The sequence below is a fragment of the Postia placenta genome, assembly GCF_002117355.1.
Source record: "Postia placenta MAD-698-R-SB12 unplaced genomic scaffold POSPLAscaffold_2, whole genome shotgun sequence".
NCBI classification, from domain to species: Eukaryota; Fungi; Basidiomycota; class Agaricomycetes; order Polyporales; family Adustoporiaceae; genus Rhodonia; species Rhodonia placenta.
Genome location: NW_020169833.1, coordinates 3049385 through 3073254, shown reverse-complemented (window position 1 = coordinate 3073254; position 23870 = coordinate 3049385). Strand labels below are relative to the sequence as shown.

The 23870-nt window shown below is 51.9% G+C and overlaps 8 protein-coding genes across 8 annotated transcripts; 2 read left to right on the top strand and 6 right to left on the bottom strand.

Moving 5' to 3' along the window:
- Positions 1-1234: 1234 nt before the first annotated feature.
- POSPLADRAFT_1133430 (hypothetical protein) lies at positions 1235-1856 on the top strand (the record flags this gene model as incomplete). The annotated part of the gene is made up of 3 exons (XM_024484345.1): positions 1235-1319; positions 1370-1535; positions 1589-1856. 3 exons carry the CDS (start codon positions 1235-1237, stop codon positions 1854-1856), a joined length of 519 nt encoding a protein of 172 aa, XP_024343425.1.
- Positions 1857-2200: 344 nt separating this feature from the next.
- On the bottom strand, positions 2201-3979 carry POSPLADRAFT_1064814 (glycoside hydrolase family 10 protein; the record flags this gene model as incomplete). The annotated part of the gene is made up of 7 exons (XM_024481851.1): positions 2201-2489; positions 2557-2613; positions 2674-2978; positions 3032-3263; positions 3378-3502; positions 3556-3646; positions 3710-3979. The coding sequence occupies 7 exons, from the start codon at positions 3977-3979 to the stop codon at positions 2424-2426; spliced, it is 1146 nt and encodes a 381-aa protein (XP_024343424.1). The 3' UTR covers positions 2201-2423.
- A 1066-nt stretch (positions 3980-5045) lies between these two features.
- Positions 5046-6602, bottom strand: POSPLADRAFT_1132099 (glycoside hydrolase family 10 protein; the record flags this gene model as incomplete). The annotated part of the gene is made up of 8 exons (XM_024484170.1): positions 5046-5129; positions 5172-5228; positions 5283-5587; positions 5641-5787; positions 5848-5868; positions 5985-6113; positions 6176-6266; positions 6336-6602. The coding sequence occupies 8 exons, from the start codon at positions 6600-6602 to the stop codon at positions 5046-5048; spliced, it is 1101 nt and encodes a 366-aa protein (XP_024343423.1).
- A 747-nt stretch (positions 6603-7349) lies between these two features.
- Positions 7350-8682, bottom strand: POSPLADRAFT_1053258 (hypothetical protein; the record flags this gene model as incomplete). The annotated part of the gene is made up of 5 exons (XM_024480370.1): positions 7350-7447; positions 7513-7663; positions 7714-8298; positions 8351-8403; positions 8460-8682. 5 exons carry the CDS (start codon positions 8680-8682, stop codon positions 7350-7352), a joined length of 1110 nt encoding a protein of 369 aa, XP_024343422.1.
- A 1697-nt stretch (positions 8683-10379) lies between these two features.
- Positions 10380-10914, top strand: POSPLADRAFT_1131026 (hypothetical protein; the record flags this gene model as incomplete). Its single annotated transcript, XM_024484018.1, has 3 exons — positions 10380-10589; positions 10644-10705; positions 10764-10914. 3 exons carry the CDS (start codon positions 10380-10382, stop codon positions 10912-10914), a joined length of 423 nt encoding a protein of 140 aa, XP_024343421.1.
- A 427-nt stretch (positions 10915-11341) lies between these two features.
- Positions 11342-13356, bottom strand: POSPLADRAFT_1044002 (hypothetical protein; the record flags this gene model as incomplete). The annotated part of the gene is made up of 6 exons (XM_024478440.1): positions 11342-11383; positions 11572-12387; positions 12439-12575; positions 12603-12628; positions 12684-13192; positions 13249-13356. The coding sequence occupies 6 exons, from the start codon at positions 13354-13356 to the stop codon at positions 11342-11344; spliced, it is 1638 nt and encodes a 545-aa protein (XP_024343420.1).
- Positions 13357-16325: 2969 nt separating this feature from the next.
- Positions 16326-18251, bottom strand: POSPLADRAFT_1112076 (hypothetical protein; the record flags this gene model as incomplete). Its single annotated transcript, XM_024483390.1, has 5 exons — positions 16326-17366; positions 17428-17605; positions 17661-17776; positions 17833-18174; positions 18228-18251. Coding segments are annotated over 5 exons (1701 nt in total), but the record flags the coding sequence as incomplete, so codon positions are not given.
- A 226-nt stretch (positions 18252-18477) lies between these two features.
- POSPLADRAFT_1044000 (hypothetical protein) lies at positions 18478-23455 on the bottom strand (the record flags this gene model as incomplete). The annotated part of the gene is made up of 29 exons (XM_024478439.1): positions 18478-18801; positions 18859-19089; positions 19145-19186; positions 19241-19245; positions 19313-19357; positions 19421-19467; positions 19521-19553; positions 19612-19705; positions 19758-19825; positions 19882-19985; positions 20035-20078; positions 20134-20421; positions 20485-20557; positions 20618-20724; positions 20779-20991; positions 21050-21081; positions 21218-21268; positions 21327-21398; positions 21454-21479; positions 21545-21637; positions 21747-21768; positions 21823-21898; positions 21951-22021; positions 22078-22152; positions 22204-22518; positions 22571-22669; positions 22721-23089; positions 23145-23243; positions 23295-23455. 29 exons carry the CDS (start codon positions 23453-23455, stop codon positions 18478-18480), a joined length of 3279 nt encoding a protein of 1092 aa, XP_024343418.1.
- Between the last annotated feature and the right edge of the window lie 415 nt (positions 23456-23870).

Below are 23870 nucleotides of genomic sequence, written 5' to 3'. Positions count from 1 at the left end.
GAACGCTGTGGACAACTGGTTTTAGGAGCAGTTCAGCACTATGATACTCTAGTGCCATCATGCTCCAGGAAGGAATGCGATTTGATTGGCGCCCAGGCAACATCGAGGCGCACGTTACCGAAACTTCCGAGTCCTAACTCGGCATCTGTTCAACATGGGTTAGCGGCCTGAGTGTATTGCACAGCTTCCAGACCAGACTTGAAACGATACCTCATACGTGCCATCTTCAACATTCACATGTTTGGGCGAAAATGCTGTTCCACCCAGGCAGGCACGTGAAACCTGGACTTCACCATACTGACGTGAGCACCGCAGCGGCCTCCAGACTCCCAAATTTCCCGAAGATGGCTAGAAGAATGTGTACAGTGCAACACAATCGAATCTGATAATAAAACATGAATCAACTATCATCATAGCAGACTCTCGTCCAATATTCTGCATCGCCTTCATAACGGGTGGATGCTGAACGGTATGCAATCAAGTGGACTATCTGAAAGTGAGGCATATTTTATGGCGACCGACTGTATTGCCAAGGTTTCGCTCTATTTAGTATGCAGGAGGCTACTAAGATCAGCGCCATCCTGATGAGATCTCAAAGGCACCATACTAGTACTACTCCATCGGACCGGCAACGGACGAAACTTCATATTCCGCAAACACAGCACCGGGTCGTCGAACACAGCCTAGGCGATATGTGTGTCATCCCTCATGCTTTCGACAGTCGAACATCATCTTCTCAATCGCCCACTCGATGGCAGACTCCACCGCAAGTTGGCATGTAGCCCTGGCACCGGTCGACCGAGCCTACTTCCTGCAACTTGCACAGTCACAGGAAGCGAATCGCAGCTCGGGTATGAGCCGATCATGTGGCGTTTGACCAAAGCTAGTACTGAAGTACTGACATCCCAACCCGTTCAGTCGCCGCCCTGTGTCTACTCGCCTTCGATATCTGCCTTACTACGGATCTGGAGGTGGGTTTCACATTATCACGCTATTGTCCTCGATATCGTTCTGTAGCTCATTTCCTTAGGTGGCGTATATATGGATGTTCGTCATTTGGGACTTCTATAAACCAGCAGCAGCTCATGTACACCCCAGGACAGCATGGTCTCCGCCCAAGGTCCTTTACTTTTTAACTCGATATTACTCGCTAATAGCTCTCATGTGCGTCCGTAAAAGTCTTCATGGATGCTAATGGCTGAGTGAACACTAAAGCATATTGCAAGCACATCGGATGACGTGCCGGCAATGGATCGTCTTCGAAGGTGTATCAGCCCTTATCCTTGAACTCTCCGTCGAGATTATGCTAATCCTTCGATGTCGGTCCCTTCGCTCGTATCTTGCCGTAGTCGCCTCACGTCGTCCACAGTGTATGCTTTGTACACCGGCAACAAGCCAATCGCGCGTTTGATGGTGATACTGTTCGCGACGGAGGGTATCGTGATGCTCACAATGCTCGGAATCAGTATTCCGAGAATCATGACTAGTGCAGGCTGTGTGGAGGCGGATATCCCTGTAGAACTAGTAGCTTACAGGTGTGTTTACCACCGCGCATTTTATATACTGCATTTAATTGACGTATTTATAGCATTACGTCAATTTTATTCGAGACATTCTTGTTCACGTTAACCATACGACGATATCTACAAGCAAGGAAGGCAGGATGGGGTAACATCGACTTACTCGCCGTTCTATTTCGCGATGGTGCATGGGCATTCGCCGTTATATTCGGTTTGTCACGGGTGTATCTGGCGGACAAATCGGATGCTAATAGGATCCCCGCAGCTGTAATGGTCATCAACACAGTTCTCTTTGCATTGGGACCACGAACTTTGGCTGCATTAGGATTTCCGTGAGTTCCTCTAAGTCGTGTTCGTTGGCAAAGCTGACAGTATACTTGTCTAGGTGGTTGCTTGCAATACTAGGGGTTGTGGTTCGTGGCTCCAATCCTAGGGGTACTCCACGGAAACTTGCTGAAACGTACTATAGGGACCACGGCTCATGCTGAATGTACGGGAAATCAATCAGAGACACGCGCCACCGTCCTCGCCGGGGGACATGGACACAGGTATCACCATATATGATCCGCTAAATATAGACGATCCAGATATGGAACCTGATGATAGCGAGAAACTCAGTTGACTTATACACTTCACCCATTTATTATGGCAGTTGACGACACTTTAGTCTGTTGTAGTCATTTTACAGCTTGTAGTCCTGTATGTATTATCCGCTAGTGTACAGATATGACGAGAATGAATGCCAACGAGACGGATAATCTGGGTTGTTATCAAAATAGCTACGTACTGGCGGCCTAAACTGCAGACGAGTGCAGGTCTATGCGTTCCGGAATCATCACATAACATGCCCCGCTTACAATCGGTATGTTCCACATTCGACTCATTTGTATGCCACTTTATGCTTCAAGAATCACTTTGGTTCTCGAATGCAATAGCAATGCCATCAAATGCCGGCTTCCTGACGAAGTTCTGATCCACATGAAAAATACATATTGAGTAAGAGAATGAGCCCGGCTTATGACATAGTGATACGCACCGCATCCCACGGACAAGCATCTCCGTAGCCGGGGAAAGATGACGGGATCCAAGAGTACTGTTGAGCCAAGTCATCATGACATACCCACAAATGTGCTCGTAAGGCAGGCATGCACACCTTGTCAGTCCAGTCCCAGACAGTGACGCCGACACATTGCTCAACCTGCATACACGCCGACACGACAGTATAGTAGTCCGTCTTCTGCTGCTCATACAGTTCAACAGTCGCCGGGAGTTCCATGCGGATGTCGAGCTCCGTAATCGCGAACTCCAGTCCTAGCGCGGCAAACGCCTGCATATTTTCGACGATCGTTGTTGGTACTTCTCCGACAATGAAATGGCTCTCGAAGCCAACGCCATCGATTGGCACGCCGTCAGCCTGCAGCTGCTTCACTAGGTTTTGCAACGCGGTAGACTTCACGCCTTGAATTTGCATCGTCAGTTGGTTCTGTTTAAAACAAGGGCTGACATCTTACCGACGTATTCTGTGTTGTAGTCGTTGATATAAAGTTTTGCGTGGGGGTCTGCAGCGCGAGCGGCTCGAAGGGCGATAGAAATGTAGCTTTCTCCCAGAGTATCGTAAAAAACGTCCTCGCGGAAGGTGCCGTTGTCATTGAGAGGCTCTACGAAAATCATGAAATACCGATAAGAAAAGATAATCATGTTTCGGGTTGTGGTAATACCATTGATAACATCCCAAGCATCTGCCTCGCCATTTGTAATCAGCACAGTTATGATCATGACACGACAGCAGGGTCTACTCACATCTAGAGTACACGTTAGCCACTCAAGCTTAATCTCTGGTAGTCGAAATGCTCACGCCTGACCAGCATAGTGCCCTACTACTGTTCCAGTGTGATTTGCGACGATCTCCGCAAGCTCCGGTGCGGTATAGTTGTTGGCCGTCACCCAGTCTGGGAGCTCCTCATACCATACACAATTGTGGCCTGTGTATTCCATTGACTTCATACAGGCAGGTCTCTTTTAGATGACAACTCACCTCTCAGGTACATGCCGTATGAACGCGCGAGATTTGCGATGACATCACCTGCCTCGAAAGTGAACACTCCAGGCTCGGGCTCCGTTGCGTACTGCAAAATGGAAGTCGGCGTCACGTTGACAAACTATTGCCATGAGATGTGGACTCAACGTACCCATTTCATGCTGTTTGCCGGTGTGAGCTGCCCGAAGTGCAGATAATTATCCATGATAGACGTGTACGTCGTGTCATTAAGCTCAGGGTTGTCAGTGGCCGTCCCAAAATAGAGCTTCCCGGAATTTCTGGCTAGGTAGTTCAGCCCGGGGACGACAGCTGTCGCAGTAGGCAACGCGGTGCTTGTTGACGACGCATATTGCGGAAACGCAAATACAGCACTGAGAGGAAGAAAGCCCACAAGGGTGAGCAGAGTTGAAATACGCACCATCTGATCGAAGAGGATACCCTAGCAAGAGTTTATCCTCCTCACCAGGCTATATACCATCTCCACAAGGAACATCATGAGCCAGAAAGTCCTGAGAAGCTGGTCTAAAAATAGCCAACGAGCGGCAGAGCCACGTTTGCGGCGCGGGCTGTTGCGCAGTAAGGTCAACGTGACTATTGCCAATTGCATTTGCACGACAGAAGCTGTTCACGGCCCGCTCGAGTTTCGGGGGTAGTTGTCAGAGGCAGAAGAACGTAGGTCGTCAGTGGAGTCTCGAAGAAGGGACTATATGGGAAGCTTGATTGTTCCTAGCAGGCCAGGACGCATATAACCCCTCGCAATCAAGCTTGTAGGCTCTAACAAAGTTTGAGCGTTGCTCGTTGCTGACGGCATTTGCGGAGCGGGAGTTACCTCGGTAGCCAAATGCGACACCATGCGATCTTAAAGTCACGGGTGGGAACTGCACCATAGCAAAGGCAGATGACCGCCCTTGTGAGTAGAAGCTCGCTAAATGAAAGCAGAAATGTCGGTACCATGAGCAGTCTGCAATCAAATATTCATGACACGTGGCAAGGGATCTAGCGGCCGTCAAATAATGTGCAAGGATATTCAGCCATAGACAATTATGTTCAGCATATACCAGTTCAAATACCGTCATAAATGAAAGTAGCCAGAGATCCAAGTGCAGACAAATCTTGTCATTGGTCGTCCTAATGAGAGAAACCACCACCCGTCTACGAGCGCTTGTAGTCGTTTGACCTCCCACGCCACCTTGAATAGTAGTATTTCGCAGAACGAGGCCATGGCCGTGGTTTCTTGAAGTCTGAGATGAGCGGGTGCTATAAGGCTCCTGTATCAAGAATTGAGCACCTTCCTAAATGCGCGCTTACAAGCACCTGTTACGATATTGCTTTCCCCCTCTCAGGATCCCCAGGAAGATCGGCATGCAGATGGGATCACAATCAGACTCCGACAACAGCATGTTACCGATTTCTTCCATTCATTGCTCCATACAGTTGTACAGAAGGCATAGAGACTCAGAGCCAACAGCCTCCACGGCTCTGGCACATCAGATAGATTGACCCTGCAAGGCGATAGCAATCCCATCAAATGCTGGTTTCCTTTCATAGTTCTGATGCGCCAACATATCATTCTCAGTGAGACAATGCAGATGGAAAACCATCATGACACGCACCGAATCCCAAGGGCAAGCATCTCCGTAGCCAGGGAAAGTGGACGGGACCCACGAATACTGAGGCGCCGAGTTGTGTCATCCACTCACATCTCAAGACTTGGAAAGACATACCTTGTCAGTCCAGTCCCAGACAGTGATACCGACACATTGTTCAACCTGCATACACGCCGACACGACGGTATAGTAGTCCGTCTTCTGCTGCTCGTACAGATCAGCAGTTGCCGGGAGTTCCATACGAATGTCGAGCTCTGTGATTGCGAACTCCAGTCCGAGCGCGGCAAATGCCTGCATGTTCTCCACGATCGTCGTGGGCACTTCGCCAACGATGAAATGGCTCTCCAGACCGACGCCATCAATTGGTACGTCGTCCGCCTGTAACTGCTTGATGAGGTTCTGCATTGCCGTCGATTTCGTGCCTCAAGGCCAATGTAAGTTATTCAGTATAGCTAGAAGCGCCGCTCGCGCTCACCGACGTATTCAATGTTGTAATCGTTGATGTAAAGCTTCACGTTCGGGTCAGCTGCGCGTGCGGCCTTCAGCGCGATTGAAATATAGCTATCTCCAAGCGTGTCGTAGAAGACGTCCTCGCGCATTGTGCCATTGTCATTGAGTGGCTCTGATACATATGGCGCCAATGAATATATGAGACGTCAAGAGGCGCGTGCCTCAAGCTTACCATTGATGACATCCCATGCATCTGGATTCAGATCATGGTCAGCACGCAACAGCTGCTGCCAGCCAACAGTGTCACCTACAACTGATGAAATATCAGCCATAAGCCAAGTTCCCTTCAGCGATGTCTACAGTGCACACACATTTGACCTGCGTAGTACCCTACCAGCGTACCGGTGTGGTTGGCGACGATGGCGGCAAGCTCAGTCGCATTGTAGTTGTTAGCCGTTACCCAGTCCGGAAGCTCTTCATACCATACGCAGTTGTGTCCTGGTAATGTTACAGCCTTGGTCAAAGACCTGAGCATAAGGTCGCTGGAGGATGCGACCGACCTCTCAGCACCATGCCGTTGGACTTCGCGAGATCCGCGATGACATTGCCGGCTGTGAAAGTGAAGACTCCCGGCTCAGGCTCTGTGGCATACTGCAAGACGTTGTGAGTGTTGGACCACGTCAGCTCAGTACCTTCTAAAGAGGACGTAGTCATACGCACCCATTTCATACTGTTTCCCGGAGTGATCTGGCCGAACATGGCATAATTCTCCAAGATGGAGGTGTACGTCGTATCATTGAGCTCCGGATTGTCCGTAGCAGAGCCGAAGTAGCGTTTCCCCGCACTGATGGCTAGGTCATTCAAGCCGGGTACGACGGCCGTTGAAGTAGGCAGCGCAGTGCTTGCGGAAGAAGCGGCCTGCGGTAGACCATTCGCTAGGACAGGGAGACACGCCGCGAAGGCAAGTAGAGCTGGAGTGAGCGTCATCGTGCTGGCGATGGTGCTCTTAGCCAGGATGCATCGTCATCGCATAGCTTATGTACCCCGGACAAGGGTCGCAACGATCGGGGCGAAAGCGCCAAGACTCTGGACAAGGGTCCGGTACAAAATCAGGGCAGATGAGTAGTTGGGATCATGTGTGCAACGAGGGAACCTACACGCCACGAAGCCGTCGTGACTAAATGCGACCGGCGTCTCGCGTTGCACAGGTTGCAGACAGTTCCCTCGGATGCAATCGCTGTGCATAGATCTTCACCCAGGAGGATTTATGTCAGAGCCACTTGCATGCGGGATTTCAGAGGGCCACCCGACGCAAACTACTAGACACGGCTACGATTAGACGCATCGAGTTCTGTAGACAAAGTCTGACTATTAGTCTACTGGGATATCAAACACTAATGTTTAGAAGGAGGGATTACCTCGGCAATATATTGCGAGGCCATACGATCGAAGAGTCACAGGTACTGAATCCGGCCCGCAGCGCAGTACGGACGCAATCCGTCATGTGAGGGCGAGACCGCAGAAATACAGTGGGATCGGGGATCATGCATCCATGTCACGGGCATTCCGGCGCAATGTGGCGGTCGGTCGTCAACGAAGTACAGCGTGTGACCTAAAGACAGCCCAGTTCTCAGCACATTTGTTATCATTGACTCGATTTAGGCTACAACATAGGACCTGCGCGGTAATCAGCTCGCACGAATACCTTCTAAACGGAGTTACTCACATATTTAGTTACTCGAGCTCATCGTCATCGAAGATCGCCGTCTTCGGAACCCCATCCTCACGCACAACTCCTCTATACATGCCCGAGCAATTAAGGGGCATGGCGACTATTGGCTCGGAAGAGCTTCTGGTCAGCCGTCAGGGCGAAATAACAGTCTGCGAGGGAACGTACCGTTGCCTTGGTTGTCGAGCGCAATGACTCCGCCCACCCCTCCATCACGACGAAGCTCTTCTACACAATGCCTAGCCGCCTTTGCAAGGGGCTCATGCAGGTACTTCATCCGCCGCCCAATCGTGGACGCCGTTGCTAACCGGATGAAATACTGGCGCAGGAATCAGCATGAGAGGGTGTTGCTCAGACCGGGAAACGTACATCGCCGTCGCCGGTCCCGCTAACTCCCAGTGCGACCTTGGTACTTTTCCCCTTGGCCTTTCTCCATGTACGCCGTACCCAGCCCTTCACCGCCCACTCCTCCGCCCAGAATCCTGCGCCCATGTGTGGTGTGTCCCCAATCCGGCCCACTAATTTGTTCGTGCGTCCACCCGTCGACGTACACGCTGCAATGCAGCCGCGCTCGTCCAGCGCGACCGCGCCCACAGTTCCCGTGGGCAAATTGTCCAGTAGGTCCTCCGGTACTGCTTCCTCGCCACCCATGTGCGGGGGCAATGGCTCCTCCGGCAGCCCGAGGCCGCGTCGGTGCTCGCGCCAGCGCGCCTCCGTCCAGAAGTAACTCTCGTCGACCAGCTCAACACCAAGCGGTTGGCCAAGAGCCTCCGCAGCGGCGCCGGAGAACATGGTGTGGTACGCAGTCGAGGGCGACAGGTACAGGGCACGGGCGAGCTGGCATGGATTGCGGGCACGAGTCATGAGGGCCACACCTGCGCCACGTCTAGTTACTGGAATGGACGGATGCGTCGAAGGGGGGCTAGATAGCATTACAGAGGCTTCCAGCTCGTTCTGCGAAAGACTGTTGAGCTGTGCTCGGTTTGCACGGCACGAAAGAGCACACCTTCCCAGCAACATTGAACACCGCGCCCTTGCCAGAGTTGAAAAGCGGACAGTCTAGTGAACGAGAGTATCGTCACTACACCGGTTAGTAACACTATAGGGACACGTACCTTCCATGTATGATACCGCTGCGACGACCGCGTCCACAGCTTCGCCACCATGACTGAGCACATCATACCCAGCAAGCAATGCACCGCTGAGGGCTGCCTTGTACTTCGCTCGCAGCTCCGGCGTCGACTTGCTCTTGTCCATCGTGCCTGCGCCGCCATGGATGACCAGCGTGTACTGACCCGCTGTCTTTGCTGGTAGGAGGGCCTGCTTCTCACTCGACATCCTGGCTACGTGGGCGCGAAGAACAGTATGGGATCATCGAGTGTTCGCAGCCTTGGGGACATATTTAAACGCCTGAGAAAGCGGCCGTCCGTGTGGTGATCTGCAGTCAAGATAAGGCGCGAGGTCAGGGACGTGCTGAGCTCGCATAAGACTGTAGACAACTATCAAGTGCGCGTGGTAATATGCAAAGACTCTAGAACTGGAGTATGGAGTGGATGTTTGGCAAATGCATGACATGAACGGGCACTGAGCGCGCTGAACGTCCGAGAGCCCGGGCCAACAATCTAGCGTATGGAAAAGGATACACACATACCAACAAGGGAAGGTGCGTGAGCTCCCTGAGATAGGAATCATGGTTTAGCCGTAAGCCCTTCGCTTGAAAAAAAAACTCATATTCCGAGCAATGAAACCATGTCAAGGCAATAGAAGCAGCTTGCCAATCGCCAGTAGGACCATCGGAGCCAAAGACACGCAAAGTAGTGGAAACGATACTTCCGAATAGTCATACGACGCTTAGCGTTGTTCTTCGTTGAATGACACTGGCATGCACCTCATTTTCTTATAATCATGACAATTCTGATCGCTTTCCAATGCGAAGATCCCTTCAGTGTGCCAAGTACTAGCCCACGTCCTCCCCATTTATTGCATCTGACAGCACGAATTCGTACAGCCCAACGGTCATGCCTTTAAATGCGTCCTCTGTCTCCTCCAAACTGGACCCGTTAGTGTCATGACCATGTTCCGCGCTCGAAGTTGGCCGCTTGAGTGGCAAAACGCGCACGAAATCGAGGCTGTCCTAGTCGTCGTATTTCATCGCGGCTGCTTTATAAATTCTTGACTGACACTCCACATAAGATGCGTTAGTGAACAACTACAATCCGCCACATTTGAAGTACTTGCCAACTATGAAAGCGTAAGATGTCTTGAGTCAGTGGCATAGTTGCGCATCGATTGCCTTCGGTTGCATACGGCTACGAAGCACCTCGCAGAGTTTCTGAGGTACTAGTCAGTCACACCACGTTTTCGACGTTAGTGACTTGCGTCGACGACGCGCCCATAAGCGCCCACACCGTTGGACTCTGTCACCTTCTGTCATCGTGATCGCATTACACCCGTTACTTACTGAGGACGTCGAACGTACACCAGCAACAACTCTGGTTTCAGATGTTAGAAACAACAGCGGAAGATGCTCACACTCTTTCAAAGACGCTCTGGGATCTGCTACACGGCATTAAGCAAGCCCCGCAGCACTGCAATTTGACACAAGATATCAGACCGCCCGTTGTTCCGAGTCGGATCCCCAGTGGGAGCGCCCCTCAGCTCTCAACCCTCGTCGTTTGCCGCTGACTGAACCTCTTCGCTCACTGCAAATATGTTCAGACTCGCTATGCTCCGTTGCTTCTGGCTTCTTGCGAAGATTGCGGCCGTACTCATCGGTCCGAGCCTATTACCTAGTCGGATACTGTAGAACGAGCATATGTGAACATTGGACCGGTAAGCTACGGTAACCATCACACGGCATGATGCTAGCCCATCAGTTACAGCAAGAGGCGACCCCACAGCGGTGTCTCCGGACATCATCCAAGGCCGGGGGTTTCATTCTCGGGCGCCCGTGGTCTTCTGAGGTCGCATATAAATACAGGGTAATATCAGCGTGTCAATGCATCGAGTCCACTACTCACGATACAGAAGCTGCAATGCGTACCATCCAGTCCATCCTCCTTTTCCTCGCATTCTTTGCTACGACTATACTTGCGGACTACTATGCCCGCGACGACTCCGACATAGGTCTGGCTGCCAGGGATGTGTGGGATAATGACGGGCTGTTTGCCCGCGAGGACGATCTGTACGCTCGCGACTGGGAGGAGCACAAGAGCCATCCCCTTGTCCGCGAGTTAGTGAATCTAGTACGTGGCTTTCACAGTTCTTCTGCTTGCGCATTTCACAAACGCACGTTCCAGCTGGCTGCGCGTGGAAGAACTTGCTACAACAACAACGAGAAGCTTACAGCAGCAGTCAAAAAGTGCGTCATGTCCGCTGCTAGAGATGGCCCATTGATTGACTTTCACGATATTTCGCAGATGTGAACCCGCCGACTCCGTGGGGATACTCGCTGCACACCAATGCGCTAATCGTGGCGGGAAGTACTATTATTGCCACGACTCGACCGGAGAGGGATGCATGAAGGTCAAGACGGCGATAGGTCTAGAACACGGGGAATGCTTCGTGTGAGAGGCGGGATATTGGCCACACTGAGACGCACAGTACCTCCTGGTGTCGCAGCGTGTGACTATAGGCAACACTTCCTCCACATGTAGTGTTCATCCATTTCGTCGGCCGTACACCTCACTTGAGTCGTCATCATTGTGGCGCGAGAGATCGACCCGCCGCCAATGGACTGATTCAGAAACTGGATTGTGAAAACGGGGATCTTGATATTCATAAGCAGGCATGCCAGTGCGGCAGATACAGGCACACATTATCGCGCTTCCCTGCTACGCTGGCGCCCCCAGCCATCGTGGGTGGCCCCTTGGCTCGTTCGCAGACCCGGCCTTGCAGGCATCCAGCTTGAAATCAGTATATTAAATAGTCATTGGTGCCCACATTTCCGATTGTCGAGTATTGTAATAGTATCATATCATACATTCAGCAACTTGTTCTACGCTCTGCAATAGAAAAACATGGATAGGAAGCCATAGCTCTACATCATGTGGAGAAGAGGCGGCCGAACTAAAAGCTAGTCAATAATCGACAAGTGGTCGAGATCCTGAGACAGTGAGGTCGTTACATCGCCGATTGTCAGAACATCAACACTACAGGGTTGATTCTCTTCCTTCTAAAAGTAGAAAGAAGATGAGCGCGCTGAATTGCAGAGATATCATCACTTACACTGATAGCCAGAATGTCCTCATCAAGTATGTACCACGTATATTTCTTTCCCAACGGCGTGCCTTTGATTTTGGTCTGGCGATAGGCAGCTGTCGTGCATGCTGCGCTTTTGAACCAATTGTCTTGCTTGTCAATGTCTGTGCCGGTGCGTATGTCATTATGTCCATGCAGTCGGCGATCTTCCCTTTCATCCGCATCCAGTGGAGTGAAATCTAGCATCACCGAAGGCAAGAGCACTCGAAATCCGTAGCACGCATTCTTCCATTTGTGGTATCTTTCTTCTCCGTCTTTATTTGCTTCTTCGTGGAACAAGTCCTCGACAGAACTGCCATGCTTGAACCAGAAAGACGAGCTCGGGCCCCACTGCTTCCAGGGAATAGTGTCGACTTCGCGAGTAGCCTGTTTGCCAGAGACGAAGTTCGAGACAGCATGCAGGAATGGCTTTGTGTAGACAAAGACCATGTATTCGGTGAGCATGACTGGATTGTGAGGGGAGTTATGGTAGAGAACGAGCCGTAATTGTAGCATAGATGGTGTCGGAGATGTTGATAGCAGGATAGGTGGTGCGTCCTCAAAGGAATGTATCGCGGTGTCATTTGTACGGAATGTGTCACATTGGCTTATCTTGCATTTGACGTGAGAGCGGAGCATTGGCAGCTCAAAGTTTGCAACCAGATGGTTCACATTTCCGGACTTCGCAAATACATCAAAAGATGCAGATCCACCACCCGCAGGTTGCTTGTAGTATGTATCGCGCGGTTTGAGGAGGCAGACGTTATTCAGCATGCAGTCGCGATTATAGCCAACTTTATACACCTGAAACAAGTGAGACACTCATTGGTAAATATTGAGAGCAGTCGTGCTCACAGGGCTCTTCATATCTTTCCAGTTGCAAACAATAGTGTCACCCCAACTTGTGTATCTATCAATCAGGGTAATGTGGTCACCCGAGATCTTGACTCCATACTCGTCATAGTGCGCTCGCCCGGCAAATCCTTGAGTGGCTATTGTAGCCAATGAATGAGTCTTACCATTAGATAGAGATAAGAAGGCGAATCTGTGGGGTCAGAAGTTGGCAGTCAGGTTCCAACAGTTCAATGATAATCACGCACGTCGATCCATATTTCTCCCGAATTTTGTCTCGTTCTTCACAGACCCTCGACCCTGACTGCCAATGGAGCGGTTTGAGACTGTGCCACACCACCAGGAGGTCTTGCGCGGGATCTAATTCGAGTCCAGTGCAGATCCAAGGCAGCTTATAACGACGGTGCTGGTTCGCCACATTCTTCGAGCGCGTGTTGTAAATATCGACTTCGCTAAAGAAAACGCCACCATATAACATGGCAGGTGCATCGAATGTTTGTGTCGGTTCGCCTACGTAGCCAATGGCTAAAACACCACCTCGGAATGCGAACATCTTGGGGTCCCGGTCTGGCCTAAAAACAAGCGACATGGTCCTTGTCAATGTCATGCTTCTCCATGCGCGTTGTCGGTGCCGTAGCGCATCTACTATCTTTAGATTGAAGAGCATTCCACTGTCGAGCATTCCGCGTTTGTAATGCGCTACATAGCCTGCCCTAGCCAACTCGACGAAGATGATTTCTTCGAACAGCTGGCAGACCTAAATCACAACATTGCTGTCATTAACCACAATCATATAACAATTCAAGTACCCACAAGTTTGCGGCTCGTGACATCCGAAGCACTCAGGTCAGGAAGCGGCTCAATGGCTGGCTTATTCCTAGGCGAGAATTCCAGGAAGGGTGACTCGGGTAGCAGTGACATGGTGGATGTAAGACGAGAGGAAGGCTGAGCGCCACAACGAGTGAACTGTCGCAGATTTTCAGTCGCGCTGTGGCCGTGCTCACATGACCAGGCTCGTTGCATCAGTCAAATGGCGGCATCGTGCTACAGCAGCATTGTTTGAAAACTTGGATATCATTAGGTGATGGAGCATCAGCTATGAAATATTCACATAGGATACTGATGATGTCTTGGTGCCAGCAGCAGCACCCTGAATCATAATGCCTATGTCGTTCAAATCTGCTCGAGATTGTCAGTCACAGTTTCCGATGCATCGACGGGTCTCAGGAGCTCTATGCGCCGGAGGGAGGGAATCGACCGAGCTGAAGCAGATAGTCATCGTCAAGATCATTCTCAAGAGACACTCCCCACCTCGTGAGCAGACGCAACCATGCCTAGTCAGCTGTAGCACGCAGGAACGACCTTGTGTATATCCGCAGTGCGTTGTATACGAGAGCGAGTTTTTCTCCAATTTATTCGAACGAATGAGGAAGCAGCCGCCCATCAACGTATATGTTGGCAACTAAGAGATGCCAGCTGCCAGACCCCATGTAAAGAATCTGCACCATTGATGCCACGCACAGGATGCCTCATCGACTTCCAGTTAAAGGAGTGTCATTCTATCGTGGAAATCGTCGACTATGGCAATCAGGTCGCTACAGGTTTTGGCGGCATCTCTATTAGAGAGCATGGTACGAACTGGGAGCCGGGAGATGAGAAAGGTCACAAACTTCTGGAGTGGGAATTTTCGTATGGGAGTGCAGCATAGCAGCAGGTAGAACAAGGTGGATATGGATCATACACGCAGCCCATCAGTGTCTCTTGCCCACTTGAAGTGCTTTCGGGAGTGCCAGGCTACGAGCATCGTCAACTTGGGCTGGAGCCAATTCGGGCGCATCAAGTGGACGTCCACGATAGAGTCGATATGTGGGATCAGGTCAGGTGCCGATGTAAATACCGAGGCAGAATGCCCGACGTGTTAGACTGCTGGTCCTCGAAGTCGAGTATTTTTGCATCGATGAAGGGCAGAATCGTTAGACGCCCGAATGCAATCCAAAGCGCCAGCACGCTTGCTCAATCGAGCGACATTTCGTCTTCGCTTCGCGGTCAGAGACGTTGCATGGCCCCGAGTCTTTGGCCGTTCCTCAACGGACCCGGATGTGTCACACATGGACTCAATGCAGCTAAGGGCTTCGGAACATATACACATCACGGTTTCCAGATCACGCCGTTCATTTCTGTCTCTTGTAGATCTTGCTGAGGAAGCTTATGAGCATTGCTCATCGTAGCACAATCTTGTCCTGCTTCCCCGCCGTTGAGGGGCTCGATTAGGCCCATGATTCGCTTATGCGCCGCTTCCTCGTACTCTTCGTACATCTTCCGGACGCCGATTTCGCACCGAGACCTGTGCGGGCGTCACGGTAGCGTGCGTGACTGCACACGCGATCCTGCAAATCTCATTGGCATTTCATCGGCCTACAGCTTCATTCCACGACGACAGCAAAGTGAACTGGGGCGGAAGTGATCATGCCCATGAAGCACTGGGATTGCATACAGCGAAGGGCAGTCGCACTGTCCGAACTTTAGTTTTAGTGCCAGTCGTTGTTTCTTAGGCCGGCCTAAGCTTGTCAATACGTCCGTGGTCAGGCTGGTCATGTTCCAGACACGGTCGACCTTGGTCAGTCCAAACGTGGCGTGTGTTTAGGCGAAAGATCGGAGGCTCGCAGCAAGGCACACCGCGCTCCTGATTATCTAAAACTACATGCCAACATGACGAAACTATGGTAGGCAAGAAAACTCGTATGAGTCCGTGAATGAGATAAACAAACTTCTGAATACAGTCCGACTATCAATTCAATAACATCCGGTACCTCAAGCACGATATCGGTAATTTGACAGGCTCACAGACCACAGAGACAGATACTAGAGGCTCATCGACTCGTCAGATCAATCACGACACTCGCATCGCGTAGAAAGTCAGTGGAACTGAGCGCGCTGTCTTGCGAAGAAGACGGCCCGGCGAGGTGGCTGTAGCGACTGTGTGGCGCATGCAGAGCAGCCTTCCGTGCAGGTGCTACATTGTCGGAATCGCTCTCGATCTCGATGATATCGGCCTCAGGGATGCTCGCAGCCCGTCGCCGGCGTATTGGAGCAGGATCCCGCAGCGGCGAAAGGGAGGGGAAGGGTGCAGGGGGGTCGTCCCGCCGTGGCGTGGACGCACGATCAGAAAGGGAGCTTGCCATCAACGACGCTGAGCTTGTACCGACGGCGACTGGCGGCGCAGGGTTGTCTGCAGGCTCGGCTGCAAGCTGGGCTGTCTTCCTGCGCTTGACTGAAGGACGGCCTGCCGCAGGACCAGACGCCCCCGGCCTCTTCGGCTTCGTTGGCGCCTTCTTGCCTTTGCTCGGGCCAGGTCTTACACCCAACAAGCGATCGATGAGTTCGTCATGTCTTCCAGTAAGACCGTACTCCATTTCGTCATCCTCAGCGGGGAATCTGTCCCCAGGTGCCATGGCTGATGGAGCAGCGGCAGATTTGCGCGCTACTGGACGTCTGGAAACCTCCTTGCCAACGGTGTTACGAGAAATGGAATGCGTTGCCCGGCTACTGTCCTCTGGAATGTCGTGCAACGGCCGCTCAGACCTAGTGCAGGACGTCAGAGGGACATCCGAATCACCAGCGGCGAGAACATCTAGATCATCTGGGTCTGCGAAAGTGAACAAGAAGCCCATGCCTCCAGCAGGCCAGAGATGTCCACTGGATGCTTGAGCTGCTTGGCGGCTTGAGCCAGGGACGCTGGCCCGTGATTGCGTATGACTCCTCGGTGGCGGCGAGTGTATCTCCCTAGCAGCCGGCCGGCCGGTAGGCCTAGCAGCGGAACGTGAGGGGGTTGAACTCGCAACATCGGCATCGACATCGCTACTTGCAGCCTCTTCTCCTTCATCGTTAGCCTTTCTCCTGCGACGCTGCGCCCCGTTCTTTTTCGCGAGCTTCGCCCGTTCTGCCTCTTCGTAGTCTTCCACGAGTTCGGGGTGTACCTGACGCATCATACACGCCGGGATCCACAAACGCATCATGCTCTGCGGATCCACAGGTGCCTTGATCTTCTTCCTCTTCCTTCTATTGGTTCCCTGGGAGCTGGTTGCGTCTTCGTCGTCGTCCTCGTTGCTATCATCATCGGACACATTGGCCAACCCCGCGGGCTCGCGATGTTTGCCCTTTATCCCGGATTCCGCGAGCGCAACAAGCTGGCGGGGGTCAACCTCCACGCGATACTCGAGCAGGTTATCTGTCGAGACGTGATGGCGCGCACTGAGGATCTTCCGGATCATAGGGTACATATCGGGTTCTGCCCCAGCGAGGGGTGCTGGGTTGTTGTTTCGCTGAACGAAGATGGCGGCGCGGTGGTCGACTTCGGCTGGGCTCAGGTACTTCTTCACCAGCGACGCCGGTGTCCCCACGCCCTCTGTCGTGGGTAATTGTAGCACACCCCGAATCGCGGTGTCAGTCCGCTCCGCTCGAATGCGCTTTGTCTTCTCCAGTTCGTCAGCCTCTAATGCTGCACGCCGCAACACGCGTATGACTGAAGCTTCCCATATCACATTGCGGAAGCGCTTCAAGATTCCCGAGCGGTGGCCCCACTCGCCGAAATGGTCTTCACAAAACGCGGCTAGGCGCGGTATGCTCAGATCGCCATTATCTCGCAACGCCCCGCCGCCTTGATGGCCGACGCTTGCGCTGCAGACGGGATTTATGTAGTTCCTCAACACGTCCATGTCAGGGAAATCCTCAGGGATGGAGAGAGAAGGATATGGGCAGCGGAGAAGCTTGTGGGCGTTCGTGTGCAGTTCTACGTTGATCTCGGCGCGCCACTGTGAGAGGAAGTGGGTCATGTTTCGTCCACTCTGCCTTTCATAGGCTTCTAACAGCCGGTCACCGAAGCCAAGTCGAGCCAGCCCATGGGCGATTTGGGGGCCGAAGTGGTTGAGACCCTAGATGTGTAACCCCCGAAATTAAGCCACAATCTGCCCTCGAGTAATCTCTACCACACACCTTGTCATAGTCCCCTCCAGAAAGAAGTGCGAACAAAACCAGCCCTCCTCTAGTCATCTGTACCTCTGGGTGGTTCCTGAGAGCTTCCGCGCTGAACACCATGACATGATATTTACTTGTTTTGCCTTCGTAGTTTTGAGCAGGATTGGCCTTGTTGCCAGTCAGTGATAAGCTGGGGCTGAAGAAAAGGATAACCCATAAGCGTGGGAGGGAAGAGAGCAGAATCCTAGTACTTTTTGATGACAGTTCGTGCGCCGAACACCAGAGTGTCGACATCATCTGTGAGGATCGCATCTATGACGCCCGCTCTGTTCAAGCAAGCAAGCTCTGCCTCCGCCTCACCCCTTGCCTAGACGTGTCTCAGGACCTGTATAGTAATGCGTTATAGGAGATGCATAAACATACCATGCGCCACTCTATTCCGTAGCAGTCGAGGAGCTGTTTCACTCTAGCAGTCAGGTTATGAGACCCTGCCTTGCCCAACTTGCTTCCTCTCTTGACTTTTGGTCTTTCTCTACCGTCGAACACGAACAGAGGAATGAGGGGAAACTCGAGGAGTTTACAGAGACGAAAAAAGAAGAGCCGTAGCTCGGGGTTCTCTCCCCCTTTACTGAATGTCGCATGATGATACCAAATGCTGGCATCAATGCCGACGCGGTAGGCGCGCCGCCCCGACTCGTTCTCCTCGAAGCCGTCGACAACAGTGAGATTTTTGAACGCGCGTGATTGCCCCGCCTTGTTAAGTATCTATAACCAGCTATTAGGATATGTACACCTGAAGGTACAAGAGGAAGACACACGTCCCAGAGACCTTGGACGCCCATCTCAGAAGCGATGTGAAGGGGCGGCCAAGCGCGTGACAAGACGCGGGGATTAGGCTTTTGATCTCGAAGGCGCGTTCTCGGTCACACTGTGACGCGACGCGTCGCCACCAACTCGGAGCACCAACAACATTGTCAAGGCGCGCAATAGCGTTGCAACGATCTACTACGTACAAATACAGTAGCAAGTCCATGTACAAATAAATTACTATCCATGAATGTGGTTAGTCTAAGCGGCCTCACCATCAGCCTCGTCGTCGACCGCTGCCTTCGATCCTCTTTCGAACAAGAACGAGACAGTGCCTCCCGGGACTTCGTCAACACTGAAGGAGGGACTACTCGCCGCGAGCACATTCTCGAGGTCGACTGCCTCGAGCAGATTGTTGAGCCGCGATTGATGAGGGTCTGCAGCTCCGGACTTCTTCGCGTCCGGATTATAGAGCATTTCCGCTAGAACCTCGTCATGGACTTTCCCCGCTGCCCCACGCTTGAGACAGTTGATGTGCGTCCAAGCACCAAGCGCTGCAAGCTGTGCCTTCTTCTGTTTCATGTACTGGATGTCAAGCACTGGTGTCAGCTGACATTTGCTTGGAAAGAAAACGTTACGGACCGCCCGGTCCATCTTGTTAATTTGTTCTGGGTTGATTTGGGACGCGCTGACAAACTTCACGGGTGCATCTTCCTCGCTCTCTTCTTCTGTGTCACCGGCCTCTTCATGGCTTGCTCTGGACTCACTGTCCTCTGTTCGCGCATGTTGGCCATCTGCCATTTCGCATGGGCACTCGAGGAGGTCGTGTGTATGGCAGGCCGTATCAGGATGAATGGTGAAAATGTCGCGCAACTACATCCAATATATCAGAGTGATACCGAGCCAGAAGAAAATTCCCCCGACTTACATCTTTTCGAGTGAACGAGTCAAGCTTCGACTCTGAGCTCCCCTGTAATCAAACATCATTATTAGACTATGCAGAAACATAAGGTGTTCCCGGCACATACGCTGCCCATCAATGCTATGATCCAAGTCGGTCAATCTTATTGTATAAAAATCATACTAGGCCTCTTACAGTCGCTCAGTCCCAACTTGGTCACCTGCCGTTGATAGATTTTCTCTGAGGGGAAATCAAAATCTGCGGACAGGCTCACCGTAACACTTAACATACCATCAATAGCACCAGTCGTTAGGAATCTGTAGATGAAGACTGGACGCTTCTGTCCATCCCTGAAATCCATGTCAGTGCGCACACCTGGGAAGCCCTCCGAAATGAGGCTGACCTGTGAATGCGAGCCATTGACTGCAGGTCATGACTACATCGGATCAACGTTATCGCGCAGCCGTGCGGTCGAGAAGATCGGCGTCGCCTACCTGGGGTTCCAGTCTGAGTCAATCAAGCAGAGTCTGGAAGCTCCGATGAGATTCAGGCCAACGCCACCGGCTTTCGAGCTCAGCAAAAAGAGGACTGTTCAGCGGGTCAGATGTGTGAGCTGAGAATAGATCAATAAATAACCAACACCGCTTTGCCTGAGGTGTCCTGTTGAACTCGTTGACGTATTCCTGCCTCTTCTGCGCGGGTGTCTGCCTATGCACAGACCACCATCAATCGCTGTCATTTCCCCAAGAGACGTTGTGTCTTACCCATCGAGGCGATGGTACGTATACGATTGCTTCTTGCAGAATGCCTCGACGATGTTCAGGGTCGAAGTATAATGCGACACAATGATGCATTTCTCGTCGGTTTCCTGTAGAGCAAACCTCAGCATGATTGTAACCACCGACGTTAGAACATACTTTTCGCAACGTGCGAAGCAGATGGGCCAGAGCAGTCAACTTGCCTAAACAAATGTGATGTCATCAGTACAGCGTGCGAAGAGTCCCGAAGCCACTGACCGCTGAGAGACACATCCTCTACGCGCGCGTGTTCTGGCAGTAGCTTGATAGCCTCTTGGACTACATTCCGTTTGATCATGTCTCCGCTCTGGTCGCCCTTATTTTTCGCCCGATCAAGCGTCGCTTTTAGCAAGATTGGGCTGTTGCTGATCTTCGTCAACAAATTGATCAGTGCAAGCGACTCTGCTGTTGAGTTGCGGACGAGGTTGTCCAGCTTGTCAGCCGTAAGTATCTTGTTGAATATGGACAACTGTAGCTTCGTTGGGGTGACAAACACGACATATTCATCTATCGGCAGGAGAATAGAGTCAGAGAGAGATCCGACGACCACCGGAGGAGAGATAAACGAACGCTTCGGGGGCAGATACTTTTTTAAGATCGTAGCCTCTCTTCTCAGCACGAAGCTCCGGGCTATGGCCGATAACTGAACACATGTCGCAGGGTCTCAGTGCAGATACGTAGACGCTCAGCTCGCGACCCTTACTTGTGCAGATCGCGCCTCCCCGAGTTCCGTTTCTTTGGCAGAACACCCGGGCGCTCGGCTCTTCAGGATGGGCGTCTCATAGACACGGCGGAAGGTGTTGTAATCATCTTAGGCAACTATGTTCAGCATCGGGAAATCCAGGAGCCATGTGCTCGGCATACCTAACAGACCTGGGTTGCAGAAATCAGCCTGAATAGGGAAATAATATGCATCAATGAGCGCTCGGAAAGTCATCACGAGAAAATACACCACCATGGCATGGAATTCGCTTAGATCGTTCTGTATAGGCGTCCCAGAAAGGATAATTCTCCGGGGAGTCCGGAGCGCCTCGAACATCGTGGAGGTTTTGTTGTTGGCTGACTTGAGCCTATGGCCTTCGTGCGATCATTTCAAAATCAAGCCTTCCGATGGACGAATGCGCGATCAACGTACCCTCATCGCAGACGATCAATCCTATAGGTGGGCTGGGTAAGATATCAGCATATGAGGACATATACCCGGGGCAGGAAAGACTCGCTTGCAATAGGCTAGGTCGGCACTTCAAAACAATCGAGGATCAATCTGAGGGTCTACGAAGCATTTGGATAAGAGATGGCTTACATGACAGTACGAAGTCGCTCGTAGCCAATCACCATGACTTGATGTATCCTCCTAGAAGAACAGATGAGTCAGAGCCGCCGATTCATCACGGACAAAATTGCTCGCATACGAGTTGATGAATTGTTTGATGGCGGCTTTGTCCTTGTCTCCTACAAAGACGCCTACCCTATCCTTTCCGAGCCTAGACATAACGTGATTATGAGAGGCGGAACTCCCGAGAGCCGTAACTGCCTAACCATTTATGAACCTCATTCTTCCAATTCTATACATACCCACATGGATAACATGTACTCAGCGCCCACCACCATACTGTGCGGAAACACTCACGTTGATCAGGGTCACAGGACAAACAATGAGGATCTTTCCGACGACAGGGCCGGCACCCGCGTATGGATTTTGCTCTATAAGGGCGCGATGAGCCTGCTTCGCGCTGGATGGAACGAAGAGCGCATACTAAGCAATGTCCAGCATAAAGTGATCGTCTGTGGCAGAATTAAGTCGTATGTATACCGGATATGAATGTGCTTACCTGCAACGTCTTCCCCATGCCCCTTCAATGTGTATCGGAGTCAGCGATGGCAGAAGAACTGATATGAGATCCATACATTTCGTCAGCAAGGATGCAGCCGTTACCCTCGTGTTTTCGTAGCCCCATCACGCATTCATACATGAACTTTACTCCTACAGGACCGCCGATGAGCGCTCTCAGCCGTCGGCAGGACAAGGCCCTCACCCTCTACTTGATGTGGTCGAAGACGCCTAGCAAGGATCGGGTCGATCACCACATCCACCATGGGCAGATTCCTATAACGACAAAATCAATGTCTAGAACCTTCATATTTTGAATTGAGATAGAGCACTTCTTGTTGAACTTCGCGGCATGCTCCTTCGTGGGCGCCTTCATGACGACAGCCCCCTCGGCGCTCGGGTCATGCCTGTGAGTTCCTGATTAGAGAACGTCGTCTCGGTATATAGACGCCACATACAGCGGGCCCTTCGGCTTCGGTTTGGGGGCCGTTTTTCCGTAGAAAGAGGCAGGAGCAATGAACTTCTGGAGATTCGCACCCGACTTCGACTCCTCTGCGCTATTCTCTTTCCGCACCTGCAACAAGAAGGATGAATGCGTCGGCGGAGACGGAGGATCAGACGACTCCAAATCAAGAGCAGGCTCGTTTGAGGAGCCACTGATTATCGGAAGCTCTGTCTCTGAGACGCGATTGTCGAGTTCTACTTCCTTACTGCCAATGAACGTGCTGTAACCGCTATACAGCGGAAGACCGTCCCACTTCTTTGTTCCGAGACTATATGCGCCATAATCAGTCAACATACATATCAGAACCAGCATATACCCACATGAGGCCCTTCTCTGATATCAGTGTCAGCTTCTCCGAGCGGAGCGCGACAAAGGCATCGCCATCCCACGTTTTGTGTTTCTTCTGTTGAGGTTTCCGCCTGTACGCGGGTTAGTTTCACGAACCATACGTCTATAGGCGGTGTACACACCAGTTGGCAATCCAGAAGGAGACCTGGGAATGATCCTGAGCTTTGACAAGGGGATCGTCACCACGAGTGATCAAATTAATCGGTTCTAGCTGGACTCCCTGCTTCGTATCTGCAGAGGGGACCCGTGTGGGAACCTTAAACCCATTCATCGTCTTCGGCTTCAACGGAGTAAATTGCTTCCCCGATGCCCCCGTGCTAAGGAGCCCCGGTGAGGACGAAGCAGCACTGTTACCGAAGCAAGAGCCAGATAGAAATTCTGATCTTTGCACCGCGCGATCTATTTCTAGCTCCTTGTTCCCGACAGTGAAGTTGACGCCTTCAGCGATACTGCGGACGCTCTCAATGCCGTGAGGCTTGCCCGTGCTAAACCTGTAGGTACATGTCTTAGCAATCGTCACGACGATATAGGAAGCATATTACGCACACTTTGCCATCCATATCGTAGAGGGTGCATATCGCGCCGTTTACCGCTAGCACGGCGTCTCCATCCCACGTCTTATGCTTCTTGTATTGAGGGTTGCGCCTGACACGGGTTCGGCTTGACACATAGTCTCTCATGAGTGTGAACACGTACCATTGTACCATCCAATACTGCTCGCTGGAGAACCGACCCCCGGTCTTCTCATTCGCTTGATCGCTCTCCACGGCCTGTCGCTTCCGGGTGGCGTCGCTGAGGTCATGACCGCCATGTTTCCGTTTCTGACCGCTACTTTGTAGAGTCTGGAATGCAGGCATGACAGATGTAGGTCGTGGTTTATGTTTAGCTGATAGACACTCGCGAGCAGCAGGTGTACCGTGCAAGTCTATACTGGGAGCACTGGTAAGCGCTGGTCGAAGACGCGCCGCGGGCCAACCACGGGTAACGCCGACGCGTTTGTCACCGCGTCAGCTACGTGCACGTGGTCGCGTCGGGGGACGCGATTCGAGGATGAGTTCAACGTTATCCAAGTGTGTGATCCAACTGCATTTATATTGCCACTGAAAGGCAGAAAATACAACGGGAAAGCTGAGGTGTTACCGATGAGTGGCTGGCATCCGCGGAAATGTACTTATAATAAGCCACAACCCCCCATGGGTGCAGCCGGCAGCCACTATACTATCGGGCGTGTTCTTTGGGCCATCCGTCAGTACATAGATATTGAGCGGAGAG